Source organism: Beauveria bassiana (genome assembly GCF_000280675.1).
Source record: "Beauveria bassiana ARSEF 2860 unplaced genomic scaffold BBA_S00003, whole genome shotgun sequence".
Classification (NCBI taxonomy): domain Eukaryota; kingdom Fungi; phylum Ascomycota; class Sordariomycetes; order Hypocreales; family Cordycipitaceae; genus Beauveria; species Beauveria bassiana.
The window spans coordinates 1,111,186-1,127,059 of NW_007930838.1; the positions used below are offsets into that span (position 1 = coordinate 1,111,186).

At 53.7% G+C, this 15,874-nt stretch overlaps 7 protein-coding genes across 7 annotated transcripts; 4 read left to right on the forward strand and 3 right to left on the reverse strand.

The window, feature by feature from the left end:
• Window positions 1–149: 149 nt before the first annotated feature.
• BBA_01569 (elongation factor 1-beta) lies at window positions 150–1,183 on the reverse strand (the record flags this gene model as incomplete). Its single annotated transcript, XM_008596666.1, has 4 exons — window positions 150–379; window positions 441–817; window positions 1,041–1,080; window positions 1,144–1,183. 4 exons carry the CDS (start codon window positions 1,181–1,183, stop codon window positions 150–152), a joined length of 687 nt encoding a protein of 228 aa, XP_008594888.1.
• Window positions 1,184–1,616: 433 nt separating this feature from the next.
• Window positions 1,617–3,066, forward strand: BBA_01570 (adhesion regulating molecule; the record flags this gene model as incomplete). The annotated part of the gene is made up of 4 exons (XM_008596667.1): window positions 1,617–1,664; window positions 1,723–1,795; window positions 1,850–2,335; window positions 2,540–3,066. The coding sequence occupies 4 exons, from the start codon at window positions 1,617–1,619 to the stop codon at window positions 3,064–3,066; spliced, it is 1,134 nt and encodes a 377-aa protein (XP_008594889.1).
• Window positions 3,067–3,385: 319 nt separating this feature from the next.
• Window positions 3,386–4,600, forward strand: BBA_01571 (splicing factor u2af-associated protein 2; the record flags this gene model as incomplete). The annotated part of the gene is made up of 2 exons (XM_008596668.1): window positions 3,386–3,640; window positions 3,734–4,600. The coding sequence occupies 2 exons, from the start codon at window positions 3,386–3,388 to the stop codon at window positions 4,598–4,600; spliced, it is 1,122 nt and encodes a 373-aa protein (XP_008594890.1).
• A 1,053-nt stretch (window positions 4,601–5,653) lies between these two features.
• BBA_01572 (uncharacterized protein) lies at window positions 5,654–8,272 on the forward strand (the record flags this gene model as incomplete). Its single annotated transcript, XM_008596669.1, has 1 exon — window positions 5,654–8,272. The coding sequence occupies one exon, from the start codon at window positions 5,654–5,656 to the stop codon at window positions 8,270–8,272; it is 2,619 nt and encodes an 872-aa protein (XP_008594891.1).
• Window positions 8,273–8,925: 653 nt separating this feature from the next.
• BBA_01573 (emp24/gp25L/p24 family/GOLD) lies at window positions 8,926–9,788 on the reverse strand (the record flags this gene model as incomplete). The annotated part of the gene is made up of 3 exons (XM_008596670.1): window positions 8,926–9,131; window positions 9,196–9,403; window positions 9,588–9,788. The coding sequence occupies 3 exons, from the start codon at window positions 9,786–9,788 to the stop codon at window positions 8,926–8,928; spliced, it is 615 nt and encodes a 204-aa protein (XP_008594892.1).
• Window positions 9,789–11,368: 1,580 nt separating this feature from the next.
• On the forward strand, window positions 11,369–12,190 carry BBA_01574 (ADP-ribosylation factor family protein; the record flags this gene model as incomplete). The annotated part of the gene is made up of 4 exons (XM_008596671.1): window positions 11,369–11,516; window positions 11,637–11,881; window positions 11,955–12,020; window positions 12,098–12,190. The coding sequence occupies 4 exons, from the start codon at window positions 11,369–11,371 to the stop codon at window positions 12,188–12,190; spliced, it is 552 nt and encodes a 183-aa protein (XP_008594893.1).
• Window positions 12,191–13,358: 1,168 nt separating this feature from the next.
• Window positions 13,359–15,752, reverse strand: BBA_01575 (ATPase protein; the record flags this gene model as incomplete). The annotated part of the gene is made up of 1 exon (XM_008596672.1): window positions 13,359–15,752. One exon carries the CDS (start codon window positions 15,750–15,752, stop codon window positions 13,359–13,361), a length of 2,394 nt encoding a protein of 797 aa, XP_008594894.1.
• Window positions 15,753–15,874: the final 122 nt, after the last annotated feature.

A 15,874-nucleotide genomic window follows, 5' to 3' on the forward strand; every position in this document is an offset into this window, starting at 1 on the left:
ATGGTTTTGATTTTGATTTCTTATGTCATAGCCGGACCCCGTATCCATAGCCCAAATCATTAGGCATCAATTCATCGGAGTCATCATATCCCACCCATCGTTCCTCATTACATCTGTACCTGCAGACAAGAATCTAACAGTTCGGAAGCTTACAGCTTCTGCATAGCAGCAATGTCCGAGGACTGGACGTAGTCCTCAAAATCCTGGATCTGCTCCTGGAGCTCGTCCAGGGAGACCTTCTCGTCCTCGACGACAAGGTTGATCTGAAGCTTCTTGATACCGAAACCAACGGGAACAAGCTTAGAAGCACCCCAGACCAGACCATCCTTCTCAATGGCACGGACAGCAGCCTCAAGAGCAACCATATCGGTCTCATCGTCTAATGGCAGAGTTAGCACTCGGTTCACAATACCCAGTACAGCAATGCTGGTTCAACTTACCCCAGGGCTTCACGTCCATGGTGACGACAGACTTGGCAATAGTCTTGGGCTTGGCAGACTTCTTCTCGCGGTAGGCAGCGAGACGCTCCTCACGGATTCTGACAGCCTCGGCATCCTCCTCCTCATCATCAGAGCCAAACAGGTCGACATCGTCGTCGTCCTCAGCATCAGCACCCTTGGCAGGGTTGATGGTGAGGTCGCCAGACTCGGGGCCGTAGGCAGAGTAGGCCTTGGAGGGGTCACCAGGAAGAGTGGCGAACTCGCTCTCGTGGCTGGCAATGTGCTTGTACCATCTGGCGGCGTTCGGGTACTTATCGGCGGCAGGGGCGGTGCTGAAGGCCTTGAAGACGGCAACATCAGCCTGCGAGGGACCGTAGCTGTCCAGACTGTCAGTATGCTCTGCCTGAGGCTTCTGGCGGGGTACCACAAAGCAATGGGTTAAGCAAGGCATTTGTTCAGAGATGCATTTCTGCTTGTTGTTTCGTCTGTCGGCGGGTCTTGAGTCCGCCTCCGAAACACGGACCAATTGTTCTCATCATATAAAAATGCGTAGGATATTGGAATGCGAAGCAAGGCCAAAAAGCCGGAAAAATAACTTACCCTACGATGTAGGAGCGGGTAGCAACCCAGTTGTTGAGCACTGGCAAGCATGGTCAGTGGCTGTGGCGGTGTGAATAGACGCTGAGCACTGCAAGGGACATACTGGTAGCTCCAGCATCGGTGAGGAGATCAGCGAAACCCATTTTGACTATGAAGAGGAGTACGTCGAGACGAAAATTTGTGAGAGAGGTGAGGAGAAGAAATAGGAGGAGATGGTTGTCTGGTCGATGTGGTAGGTGGGGTTGAGGATTTTTTTTAACCAAATTACGGCGAGGGGCCACTTGTGGCTTGACGTGGGACATGGAGGCTACAACAGCTTGGCTTGGTCGGGATAAATATCGGCCCGCGGCAGAACTACCCGAAGCTTGTGGCTAACGTTAGGATGCTTGCACGCTTGTAAGCTTGCTGGAGGGTCGCAAGTAATATGGTGCTAGCAACTGGAGAGCTCCATCTACGTAAGAGCAGCTGGAGCCTACTGTTCAGCGCCACCACATACCAACAACTTCAACCGCCATCCTTCATCGACGCCGCCAAGAACCTACCTCTGCGAATCTCCCTTCACAAATTATCACAATCATGCCTACACCACTCATCAACTTCAAGGCGGGTCGGTGCGAAGTCGACGTATGTTTTAACGCCGCGACAGTTCCAATTGTTTGATTGCTAACGACAGCCGTTTTAGACCAGCTCTGGCCGTCCGTACAAGGTGAAGCCCCAGCCCGAGCCTGGCTACATATCTCTTTATTATGAGGATGGTAAGCTCAACGAGTCTTGAGTTTGATGTACGCGCTCTCTGACCCGGGTCACAGATCTCATTAAATTCGTCTGGCGAAAGCGCGACCAGGATCTCGACGAACCTGAACTCGACCTTGTAATGGTCCCCGCGGACGGCACATTTGCCCCATACGAGTATAAAACAACCCCTCAGCCGACATCAAAGACAAATGGTCGCATATTCGTACTCAAATTCGCGTCATCCTCACAGCGCTACCTCTTCTGGCTTCAGTCAAAACACCAGGGCACCGACGCCAGCTACCTGAGCCCTCGTGACCTCGCGCTTGGCTCGCTTGTGGACCGTATTCTGCAAGGCGAAGAGCTCTCGGTCAATGCGGAAATCAACGCTATCCGTGACCTCGATAACGGGCCCGACGATGATGACGACGAAACCATGGAAGACGCCGAAGGCCAGGACACAGGATCCCGTCAACGTCACGGCAGTGGCGGGGCCGGTGCCGGTGCCACAGGAGGGGATGTCAGAGAAGAGGGTGAGCAATCGCGAGAAGGCGGTTCTGATGGTGCGAGAGCGTAGGTATACCCACTTCATCTCCATGTTGCCCGTTTGTGCCAGAAGTGACATCACTTGGCCACGATGTAATAATAGATTCTTTTTTCCTTTGGGTTAAAGATAAAATGCAATTGGCGTGAAATGCTATAAAATTTGCCACGCCTCAGGAACTTTCGCTGACGTTTTACTGCCAGAGCCTCAAATGATGCAACAGATGCGAGCGCCGCCGTTCAGAGATTCTTAAGCTCCATCTCAGGAGCCAACCTACCAAGCGGTGCAGGTCAGAGACAGCACGCCGATCTGCCATACCCCTATCTCAATCATCTCCTACCTACGTCAATCACCGTTCCCATGGTAAACGAAGCATCGGAAGATTTGATCAATTCACTGCTCAACTATCTGCCTCCCTCAATCATTCTCATGGCTGCGGATGCTTCAAGTAACGAGAACAGCACAATAGAGCCCAAGCCAGCAGTTGTTGAGGCGGCAAAGGCGGCGCTATCTATGTCCCAGAAGCGAGCATTAATTACAAGGGTGCTACGCAGCCCCCAGTTTCACCAGGCCCTTGGCACGCTGACGATGGCCTTGCGAGACGGTGGATTGCCCACCATTGCTGAAGCTCTTGGGGTCAATCTTGAGAATGGTGGCTACATTCAGCAGGGCGGAATGCCGTTGGGTGGTGGTTACGCAGTCAAGGCCTTTGTCGACGGTATCGTCAAGTCAGCCAAAGAACAGCAGTAATGAGAACAGGTTTTAACTTGGAAACAGCAAGGCTGCGTAGCTATGATAACCGCTCCTATTAGAACTAGATTATGTAAAAACTGGATATGAAATTTCAAGTCGAATTTGAAAAGCACAGGCGTGTAAATACCGTCGCACATGGCCATTTGCCCGGAGCTAGTTAGGTGTTTCCAGATGCTTGTTTGAAGTAGCAGCCCCACGCATTCCACCGGCCCTCACTCTGAGATCTGCGACCTGCGCCGGAAGCTTTCTTCAACAACACAGTGACAAATTCCGAGCATAACTTGGGCGCGCAATTGCAAGTCAAAATTCCGCAGTCATGGATGCACCTTTTCCTACCGACGTGCAGGAATTCGACAGCGATGACCGCATCTCTTTCTCGAAGCTCGACAGCAAATTCATAGCTGTCCGAGACGATGGCGCCGAATTCGAATTTGACGCCGAGCGCCGTGCATGGCAGCCATTAGATGAGCAAACACTAGACGAAACCGATATAAATCAAGATACACCGCAAAAGCGCGAAGGAGCTGGAGCTAGAAAGCGAGGGCATGATGACGAAGACAATGGATCCGAGGTAAGAAGGAAGAGTCTTGCACAGCACTGTCAACGTCTTCCTGAAGCGTAACATTGGCGCGCAAAGGTACTGACTACGGACGTGAAATTACAGGACTCGAAAAAGCTGAAGCGCCCGCCCAAGAAGCCCAAGGCGGCGCCGCAGCCGAAACAAAACACGGCCGTTTACGTCACCGGCTTGCCCCCCGACGCGACAGTTGATGAAGTCCACGAGCTCTTCTCGCGCAAGGGCGGCGTCATTGCCGAGGAAATAGACAGCGGCGCCCCGAGAATCAAAATGTACAACGACGCAGACGGCACCTTCAAGGGCGATGCGCTCATTGTGTTTTTCAAGCCTCAAAGCGTGGAGATGGCTATTATGCTACTCGACGATACCGACTTTAGAATAACAGCCAACGGCACACGCCAAGGGCGAATCCGGGTCCAAGAAGCAGACTCGAGCTACAAAAAAGTGCAGTACGACCAAGATGGCCAGAACAAAGGCAAGAGTGCCAACCACTCTGCGAAGAGCGACAACGGCAATGGCGAGCGCCGTCCGCCGACCAAGGACCGGCAAAAAATTATCAAAAAGACGCAAAAGATGGACGCTAAGCTGGCGGATTGGAGCGACGACGACGGGCCCGCGATTGCGCTTGCCAACTCGAAAAAGGACAAGACGGTGGTGCTGCAGCACATGTTTACGCTGCAGGAGCTCGTCGACGATCCGGCGGCGCTGCTTGAGATTAAAGAGGATATACGAGAGGAGTGCTCGAAGCTTGGGACGGTGACGAGCGTTGTTCTGTACGACGAGGAGGAAGACGGCATTGTGACGGTCAGGTTCAAGGAGGCAGAGTCGGCTCTGGCATGCATCAAACTCATGCACGGGAGGAGTTTTGGCGGGATGAGGGTGGAGGCTGCGCTGGCAACGGGGAAAGAGGGCTTTAAAAAGTCCAAGGCGAATAACGATGATTTCTCTGATTAGATTCCAGGCAGACGGCGTTCCCCTATGTACAATATTTGTTCTTGTTAGATTCGAATCTCATTGACAGAGAACGACATGTTTCCGATTCAACAGGTGTCAATTCTGACTGGTTTGCTTTTCCATCATTGTTATACTATCGTGTTGGGGTATGTATGGACAGCCCGACGGGTGTCTTCGGAGAGAACTCGTGTTGCCAAAATCTATTGACTTGGAAGGACGTGGTTTCTCGCCAAAGAAAATCGGGGTGCAGGGACAGCTAGAAGTGTGGTGCTAATAGGTAGGTAGGCAGGGTTGAAGAACTCATCGCTGTCTGTTCTGCAATGACCACATCAGCCGTGTTTTCACACAACACATGGCCTGAAGTCGAGCGGAAATACACTGTTCCTAACTGTTAAACATGAATGATATCATCCACAGAGGTCAAGGACAGTGGCTTGCTGTTGCGCATGATTCGAAATGCGACGAGCCACTGCACTGTGTTGATTGATTGTGACGGCGGCCACATCCTTCGTACTCATGTTCTGCCATGTTTTATGAAAAATATGGCAAAATTCGATATCTAAGACGGATACCTCTGCATATACCTCTCTTCACAAAGTCTTGGCCAAAAATGCGCGCCCGATGTTGTATTTCGACATGACGTGCATCCTGGCCGCCAGAGCGTTGCCATGCCAACCATGTCCCGCGCCTAATGAGTCGATGATCAAGGAGCAGACATGAGGCGGAGTATCCATTGCCCTATTAAGCCCATCTAGCAAGACGTTTTCTTAATTCTTTCGGATCTTTTGCATTCCAGTCACCTACTAAAAAAAGCACATAGCTAGTCGGCCGACTTGTTTTCCAGTTGAAGAACTGGTTTGGCGCTACGTATTCATTGTTTAGTGCGGCTCAAACAGCCCAAGACATCGGAGGAAGTGGGCATTCGATTATTCAGAAATCTGTCGTTGGGTAAGGAAGCAGCCTGCTTTTAGTGTTCACTTAAACATTGATCTTATTGAATGCACTTCTGACATTGGAAACCGTTCAGGGTAGCCAGACGAGAGAACAGAAAGCATGGGACTGCTATCAGATGCGCTGCGACCGCGGCAGCAACAACAACAATTGCCAGTGTACCAACCGCCCGGCTCCCCGTCGAAAGAACGCTTCTCCGACGACGAAGATGACTACTACTACTCCGACGAAGATGACAGCCCTTCGTCGTCGTCACGGCCGAGCCACTCCGGCTACAGCTCGCGGAGCGTCTCAGACACAATGGGCAGCAGTGGCGGCGCCGCGCTGCTCTTGCCGAAGAGGCCCAAGAACACGTCATTCACTGGATATTTCAGCAGATTCCGCTTTCGGCTGCCGACAAAAGTGACGCGCTATGTGCTGCTCGTAGTCATGGGCACCACGCTGCTCTTCATCTTCTCGTTGGTACGGGCCAGCCAGGTGGAGAACTGGAAAGTCGTTAACGGCGAAGTCCCGACACGGCCAGCACCTCCGCCGGCGTGGGAGAAGTTTCCTTTCTTGGAGCGGTACTATGGCGGGATCAGGACGTTGATGCCGCTCAACGAAAGCGAGCCAGAGTACCCTCGCGAGAACGAACCTGTTTCTCTGGGTGGCCCCGGTTCTGGAGAGGAAGTCGATGAGAATGAGGGAAGATCCGAGACAAAGCCCGATGAGAGGGTAGAGACGATCGATAAGAAGGCGGTGCCTCCGAGCTCGGCTTGGAGCAACTATCGCCATCGGTCGGTAGAGGCCAATGTAAAGGAGTGCTTCATTGATACAGCGAATCAGATTCGGGTTCCCGAGCTCCGTTACTACACCGGTCGACCCCATGGCTTCCCAAATCACATTGGCGGCTCTTACGAGTTACTTAACCTGCCAGAAGACATTTGCTTTGAGCGATATGGCCGCTATGGTCCCTATGGCTTTGGCTACTCCTCTCGTATGGGTGGTCTCGGTACCGGCGAGCATAGCGAAAATGAAGGAGCCGAGCTCGTCTGGGATAGCAGACCGCATGTTAACTTCGGAGAGGTGGATTGGGCAGATGCCCAGCGTCGCTGCTTGCAACTCAACGCTCACAGATTCAAGGCAGTACCGACAAGAAAGGCCGGTCCTCAGGGTTTCATCAATGCCGTGCCCGAGACTGATAATAAGCAAAAGCGTGAAGAGACTGCGGCTGACGCGCCGCCTTCATCTGTAAAGGAGGACGGTAAGGCAACGGCTGAAGCTACTGAGACTGCGAGCAGTGGCGGTCTTACGAAGACGGGACGAACCGCTATTGTCTTCCGCTGCTGGGACGAATTCTTCTTCCGCGAGGACGACATTGCCAACCTGAGATCCATGATTATCGAGCTCTCTCTCGGCTCTGGCGGTAGATACGACGTGCACCTCCTGGTTCAGGTCAGGAATGATGCTGCCCACCCCGTCTGGGCGGACCAAGAAGTCTACGAGAAGCGAATCCGTGATGTCATTCCCAAAGAGTTCCAGGGCCTTGTTACGTTATGGACTGAAACACAAATGCTCTCACTCTACCAGGGCATTCACGACAAGTGGACGGTCGGACCCGACCACTCGGTCCACGGCTCCTACCGCGGACTTGTCATGGCCATGCAGCACTTTGCCTACCTGCACCCCGAGTATGACCACTTTTGGCACTGGGAGATGGATGTTCGCTACACCGGCCACTACTACGACCTGCTGACCAAGATTGAGTCGTGGGCCAAGGAGCAGCCGCGAAAAGGTCTTTGGGAGCGCAACGCACGATTCTACGTTCCCGCGACGCACGGCTCGTGGGACGATTTCAAGCACCTCGCGCGCGTGCAGACCGAGACAGGTACGCTCTCGGCGGATAATGTCTGGAGTAACCTGCCCAACCTGGACGAGGACGAGCCGCAGCGGGCCCGCAAAGGCGACCGGTCCGTCTGGGGCCCGGTGCGGCCCGCCGACGAGAACGACTGGTTCGAGTACGACGACGACCCGGTGCCGCCGACGACGTACGAGAGCGACAAGTACCAATGGGGCGTCGGCGAGGAGGCCGACTACATTACGCTCAACCCCATATTCAACCCCGAGGGCACGACGTGGGGCCTGCGCGACGACATTACCGGCTTCAACGAGTCACAGTCGCCGCCGCCGCGCCGCGCGAGCATCATTACGACGTCGCGCATGAGCCGCCGGCTGCTGCTGTCAATGCACCGCGCGACGACGCTTAAAAAACAGTTTGCCTTTGCCGAGATGTGGCCGGCGACGACGGCGCTGCACCACGGATACAAGGCCGTCTTCGCGCCGCATCCGCTCTTTGTAGACCGCCGCTGGCCCGTCGAGTACCTGGCCGGCACGCTCAACGCGGGCCGCAACGGCGCCGCGGGCGGCGCCCGCGCCAGCGTCTACGGCGCGCGCGAGCACAACCTCCGCGGTCTCTCGTGGTTCTACAACACGGGCTTCGCGCCCAACCTGTACCGTCGCTGGCTCGGCCTCCGCGTCAACAATGACGGCGGCGACGCGTTTGAGAAGACGGAGGACAAGAGCAGGCTGGGTACCGGCGCCGGCGTCGGCGGCATGCCGGGTGGAGAGGGGCGCATGTGCCTCCCGCCGATGCTGCTGCACCCGATCAAGGAGGTTGAGCTCGCGGTCGAGGCGCCCCCAGAAGAAGGCGAGAAGGCGCCAGAGTCGGATCCTACAGCGTAAGGAAGCCAAGAAGGAATCCGAAGATACCCCTCTTCTAGTCTGTTTACTTCTTTCCTTGGATTTCTTTGCCATGTCTAGCGCATATTCTGTTCCTGCTTGTACATGGTGTACATGTTTACTGATGCGAAGAATGTTTATAATGTCGAATTTTTGTGACTGTCCTTCGAGAAAGCTTCGGGCATGATGATGAATAAAAAACACATGTTGTACGACATCTGTGCATCAAAAAAGTAATGCGCCGAGATAGAAATGTAATGATTCTGCCTCTTGTTCAAACAAGTAATTCGTACATTTGATTTCAATCTTCCTCGCATAGCCTGCAAGTACAAAGGCCTGCCCAAAATCCTCAATGCTTCCTCTAACATAATTTTTCCATCCCATCATTGTCCCTTCGTTGATACGCCTGCTATGTTCAATTTTCCTCGCAACAAGCTGTAGCAGCAGATTGCGGGTAATTAATAAAAAGAGCTGATTCCGCATAGCTTACAGCTTATATGCTCCTTGAATCTGATCCTCCTCAGTTCGAAGAGCTTCTTTTTGATCGTGTTTGCTGACAGGCTGAAAAAAAAAACGTGAATGTTCCCTTTTTTTCTGGTTTCTACAAAAATCCCCTTCTACCCGCTCATCATCCATGACATTTTAGTGTAAAAAGTTTAAACCACACGCTTCACTTCAAAGAAGCGGCGGAGCCACCAGACCTGGAAGAGAGACTCGCCAATAACGACGCCAATGACGAAGAGGTTCCACCACTTGACGCGGCCGTTTGTGCTCTCGGCGGTGTTGCGGTGAGTGCGTTCTCGAAGAACAATATACTGCTGCTCGTCCTTGACCTCGGCAAGGAGGTTGGAGAGGCGCGTGACTGCAATATTGTTGTTAGGAAAAGACGTGGGATGGTGACGGGACGAGTCGCAATCCACGCATACCTTCGGCTTCCAGAGGATCAGACTGATACTCGGACTCGCTGACGTAGACAACGCCGTGAACGTTGAAGGAGACCTCCTTGCTGTTGGCGCCCCAGTGCTGGTTGCCAAAGCAGTAGGTGTATTTGCCGTCGTACTTTGCGTCGAAGCTGTGGTCGCCGTTGGAGACGGACTTTTCGTTGATTTCGTATTGGCCAACGGGGTTGGTGATCTGCGGGGGTAAGTGATTAGTTGTGACTCGAGTCGTTGGCATGAGAGGTGTAGAATGGCAGCTGCCTGGCAATTGAGAGATTCCAAAAAGTGACCGTCAAGAACACATGGACGACTCCTTCAAAACGGATGTGGGCAATTGCTGGCCAGGCAGACACGGTTCACGTTGCTAGGGGTGAGCGTACCCAAAAGTCGATATCGAGGTTGCCTGCGCTACCAAACTCGCGGTCGCCGACCTGGTAGGTAACGCTCATCTTGTCATCCTTGTGGAGGCTCTCGTAGAAGCACTCGAGACCGTGGGCCGGCAGGACAATGTTGTGCGCCGAGGCGGTTGAGGCGGCGACGGCCGCGACGAGGAAAGCCCTCGTGGCGGAGAGGAAATGCATAATCGAGGAGAATCGTGACTAAATGATAGAAAAAGAAAAGGAAAAAGACAGAGAAGAGAAGCGATGCGCGCGCGCGGAATGGAATGAAGATTGGGCTTGAGAAAGGGAAGCTCTGGCTCCTGGATCCAGACGTGGATCCACATATCGCGAATTGACACCTTTTTGCAAGACCAGCTTGAGCCATTGCAGTTGAGCCACTGTGGCGCCACAGCAACAGTGCAAAAACGGAGGCAAGTGGCTCAACAGTCCATCAGGAGTTTAAGCGGGCGGTCGCCGGGAAGCGCCCCAGTTCTGCCAGGGGCACGGTGGCGGTACTGGAGCAGTACATGCCGGAGGCCTATTTTGGTGCAACCGCTGGTGCAGTCGCGTGCTCAGCGCAAGTCGCGGTGGAGTACAGTGGCGAGAGAACAAGTTTTTCCTATCTGCCTGCCGACCCCCTATTTTATGTCCAGCGCCCACTTTCGCTTGGGTTTAGGCGTCTGTCTGATGGTCTGGAGGGGGAAAACCAACCGCTAGAACATACGGAAGATTCAGGGGGGCACGATAGCCTGTAAGATTTGCGCGTTACGGGTGCTTACAGGGGCTCGTTGAGTTGTCTGATAGATCGTAGGGAGGGTTCCTGTCAGGCTGTCATTGATGGTCAGTGAAGGAAGGGGTGGCTGACAGCTTGTGCCATCCTTTTGTCGCCTTTACTTTTTTGCCCGAACAGGCTATCTGGCACTCCATCCTGCTGCTCTGCTCTACCTACACCGACAAAGCCTCCCAAGCACCCCCCAAAAACATTAAACCCACCACCATCCAACATCATTTCTGTTGTTTCTGTGTTTTGCCTCTTCTAACACCCCGGCTTCCCACGACGAACATTGACGCAAGAGTGAGTTAGCCCGCCGTCCTTCCTCATCCTCATACATCGCCCTGCCTGCATCTATCGCTTTATCCTGTTGTCGTTCCTGCTTGTCACTTGAGGTTGCCTTCCGCTCTCTCGCCTGGTCTTTGCTTGCGATGCTCCAGAATGCGGTCCTCCTGGCCCCCCACACAGCACTCAAACAGGACACCCTCGCACGCCGTTCCGTTCAGCAGCTGCCTGATCCAAGAGATGACTTTATTCTGCGGTCTGGACATTGGTCGAACCCGACTGCGCCGCCCGGCGGATTATTGGTCCCTGTGCGTGTGCTCGGGCGAGGTGGTGCGCGAGGCACATGTGTCCTCTGTGCTGCCGTTGGGATAAATGGTCCGGCATTGCGCTTCCACGACAGACTGCTGGTCAGCAAGTGAGAGCAGAGGCATCAATTCTGCACTCAATCATTTCCTATTCTTGACACAAATTTCCTTCAATTCTACTTGCTGTTCCCCTCCTATCGCGCATTGTCAACTCAGCTGGCGTCATTGCTTGATCGGAGAGCGGGCCTGAAAAACCCCTCCTTAGTTAAGCCATTCTCTGCCGCTAAACTAACCCGTGGCAACTAGGACACTTCTCTTTCTCTCCCTCGTCAAATCATCCCACCAAAGCCACAACTCAACTCACGTCCACCTTTCCCGCTGAAAGTGTTGTCGTAGGCTCCGTCGCCAAAGTCGCAATCATGGGTCTCGCTTTTTCCAAGTTGTTCGATAAGTTGTGGGGGAAGAAGGAGATGCGAATTCTCATGGTCGGTCTCGATGCCGCCGGTAAAACCACCATTCTCTACAAGCTCAAGCTTGGTGAGATTGTCACTACTATCCCTACCATCGGTACGCCCTCTCGATTTCCTCTGCCGAGCCGGCGCGCAATTTATCGTCAATAAAGCGCGCGCCTGCATCCTTCTCGGCCTCGGCTTCCCCTTCTCCACCACTAACCCGCCACCCCCTTAGGCTTCAACGTCGAGACCGTCGAGTACAAGAACATTCAGTTCACCGTCTGGGATGTCGGTGGTCAGGACAAGATCCGTCCCCTCTGGAGACACTACTTCCAGAACACCCAGGGTATCATCTTTGTCGTCGATAGCAACGATCGTGACCGTATCGTTGAGGCCCGCGAAGAGCTTCAGCGCATGCTCAACGAGGACGAGCTCCGCGACGCCATTCTCCTGGTCTTTGCCAACAAGCAGGATCTTCCCGTACGTCTTCTCCTACATCCTGCGCGCGCCTACGTGCCTTGCAGTAACTTCAAACTAACCCTTGCGCCTACAGAACGCCATGAACGCTGCCGAAATCACCGACAAGCTCGGCCTTCACAGCTTGAGACATCGCGGCTGGGTACGTGCATCTCTCTGCGCAATCATCGCTCTACCCGTCCTCACGTCATTCTTCTGCTAACCGGCATCGCAAAACAGTACATTCAGTCCACCTGCGCCACCTCTGGAGATGGCCTCTACGAGGGTCTCGAGTGGCTTGCCACCACCCTCCGCAAGGCTGGCCATCAGTAGAAGAACAATTGAGAAGCCTTCTGATCAGCCTTTCGCCTTCTCCATCCTACTACATTGTTTCGTACCCTCACGCATCGATTTCCATTTCAAAAATCGAAGGATTCGATTGTAATTTGCAAACTTGTATCGGTCAACAAAATCGAAATTAGTTCATAAACACTGTCGAATGTCTTTATTCGATGCACCCTCCACCTGCTTGTTCGCCCTGATCTCCTTTGGTGTGTGCCCTGAGCTCCGTGTAGCTAGAGCAGCCTTTTGCTTTTTCATTCTTCTCCTTCTCTCTACAATTGCATTCTTGTTTGGGGGAAATCACGCCTCTGTCGAATCTTGCGTTTTAGGGCGTACTCTTTTTTTTCGGCGTACAGACTAAAAAAGGGAGTCTTTGGATCGTCTTGACACCAATGGAAGGAAACATGGGCGGTCAGTTGATGGCAATCGAGGCATCGACTAAAACGGAAGCGATGGTACAAAAATGTATGGCTTGTCGGAGGAGGAGAGAGGCTCGATTAGGTTCTCGAAATGATTCAACGCGGGTGTCATGAAGTTCCGAACTTTTTAGATGCGGTGTTTGCTTTGGTCTGGTTCACTTTTTTCTGTTTTTAAACTTTTCTTTAGGCAGAAAGAAGGCAAAAAAAATTCAACCCAAAAGTTTCCTGTTCCAAGTTTTCTTCTTTATATTACCGCTGGTAGACCTTTCGAAACGAATTCTTCTCTCCTCAGCTGTACCGGGAGAGCAAAATGCGTCTGTAGATCCTAGTAAAGACGAATGAGAGAGGCAACACAAGACGAGCCCAAAGTTGCAAGCTAAGTCAGAGGGATTATTCACAACGAGCACAAAGGTTGCAACCATTGCCAAGACTATCAGGCAGCTGCACGTGAGCACCTGCTTCCAGTGGCCTGCTGGTATTAAGACCTGACAAGCTGTAGACCTGCCAAACTCGGACACTCACATGCTCAGGGTGATGGAAAAGTAACGTGTTTAGAGTGTTTTTGATTATGTGCATCATTCTATATCCTTGGGTATCAACGAAAAGAGGAGTGGTCTGGTACTAGTACAAGCAACCTCCCCTCGAAAACAAAAGCATTTCTCCTAATACAAAAGTCATAATTATACAAAGCAGTTACTCAAACAGTATTGTTCCAGCGTAATTCTGCGTGGTTGTCAGACTCAAGCAGACTCGGGCGCCGGCGCAGTTTCTGCCGGCGTCGTGTTTACCACTTCGAGGCCCGACCCGTCCTCCTTGATGCGCACCGTCGCCGTCTCGCCCATCTTGAGATTGCCACGGATAATCTGGTCCGCGAGGCCGTTGGCAATCTCGTTGGTGATGAGACGGTTGAGCGGGCGAGCGCCGTACTTGGGGTCGTAGCCGCGGTCCGCGAGCCAGTCCCTGACGTCCGAGCCGACGGCCAGGACGATGCGGCGGTCGTCGAGGCGCTGCTGCAGCTCCTTGAGACGGATGTCGACGATGTCGCGGATAGCACCGCGCGCGAGCCGCTTAAAGAGGATGAATGAGTCGATGCGGTTGAGGAACTCGGGCGGGTAGGCGTGGCCGACCACGTCCATGACGGCAGCGCGCACTGAGGGGTCCACCTCGCCGCTCGCATCCTCCTTGTACGGGTGCATGGGATCCTGGCCGACGAGGATGTCGGCGCCGAGGTTGGACGTGAGGACAATGATTGTGTTGCGGAAGTCGACCTTGTGGCCCTGCGCGTCCGTCAGGTAGCCTTCATCGAGGACCTGCAGGAGGAGGGCCGAAATGTCGCGGTGTGCCTTTTCAAACTCGTCGAAGAGCAGCACGGCATAAGGCTTGCGCCGCACCGCCTCGGTGAGCTGTCCGGCGTCCTCGTAGCCGACGTAGCCCGACGGCGCGCCGATGAGCCGCGACACGGTGTGCTTCTCCTGGAACTCGGACATGTCGAAGCGCACCACGGCCGACTCGGTCGAGAAGAGGAACCCGGCGAGCTTCTTGCAGAGTTCCGTCTTGCCCACGCCCGTCGGACCGAGGAAGAAGAACGATGCCAGCGGTTTGTTCTCGCCGCTTAGGCCCGCGCGCTGCAGACGGACCGCGTTGGCGACGGCTTTGATGGCATCGTCCTGGCCCTTGACCGATTCGCGGAGGCTGTCCTCCATGTGCACCAGCTTCTCAATGTGGCCCGAAGTCAGCTTGGAGACGGGGATGCCAGTGATGCGGGAGACGACCGCACCAATGTCGTCGGCGGTGACGCTGTCGTGGATGAGGGTGCTATCGTTGGGCTGTTCTTGTTCAAACTCCGTGGGCAGTTTCTGTTCGAGATCTGGAATAACGCCGAAGCGGAGCTCCGAAGCACGCCCAAAGTTGCCGGTGCGCTGGGCCTGGTCCAGTTCGAATCGGGCCTTGTCAAGATCTTCCTGAATCTTCTTGACGGCGTCAAGCTCCGATCTTTCCTTTTCCCACCTAGCGTTGAGTTCGGAGATTTCTTCCTGGTACTTCTTGAGCTCCTGCTCGAGCTTCTCTCGTCGCTCCTTGCTGGCAACGTCCTTCTCCTTACGCAGACTCTCCAGCTCAATCTGAATCGTCATGATCTTGTGGTCGAGGCGCATGATGTCCTCTGGCTTTGATTCGTGCTGCAGCTTGAGGTGGCTGGCAGCTTCGTCCATCAGGTCAATCGCCTTGTCGGGCAAGAATCGATCCGTGATGTAGCGGTTTGATAGGGAGGCGGCAGCTACGAGAGCGCCGTCGGTAATGCGGACACCGTGGTGCACCTCGTACTTGTCTTTGATGCCTCGCAGGATGCTAATCGTGTCTTCCACGGTCGGCTCATTAACAATGATAGGTTGGAAACGTCGTGCCAAGGCAACATCCTTTTCAATGACTCGATATTCCGCGAGAGTTGTAGCACCGCAGCACTGCAACTCTCCACGAGCGAGTGCGGGCTTGAGCAAGTTGGAGGCATCGATAGAACCCTCTGCTTTGCCGAGACCGAGCAGCGTATGAAGCTCGTCAATGAAGAGGATTACTTGGCCTTCAGCCTTTTGTACTTCGTCGAGCACCTTCTTCAGTCGCTCCTCAAAGTCACCGCGAAACTTGGCACCAGCGATGAGGGAGCCGAGATCCAGACTGATGACTCGTTTGTTCTTGATGCTCTCGGGGACATCGCCATTAATGATGCGCAGTGCCAAACCTTCCAACACAGCGGTCTTTCCGGTACCGGCATTGCCAATCAGTACCGGATTGTTTTTTGTTCGTCTGGAAAGAATTTGAATGGTTCGTTGAATTTCAGCATCGCGGCCGATGACGGGATCGAGTTTGCCGTCGCGGGCACGAGCTGTCAGGTCAACACCAAACTGCTCCAGGGCGGGCTTCTCCTCCTCGCCGCTCATGTTCATTCGATGTGTTCCGCCAGGAGGATGAGGCCCTCGGCCGGTGGCATATGTTCGTGTGACCATTGTGGGCAGAAGCCGCGTAGAGGCCGGGCTTCGAGCCAGAGCTCTTGCGCTGGCAATAGCGGCAGGTCTGTATGTTCGCGCAGTGGCACCAGCTAGGCGCTGGGCCGACGTTATTATTTGTCGTCGAGCTTGCATTGTTGGTAGAAAAGCTTAATTATTCTGAGTAGTCTCGAAAAAAAAAAAAGAATCAAGGATCAAGCCATTGCTTTCCCGCGAACTTTCGAAGGCGTGCAATATCTAGTCCTCGCATCAGGTGT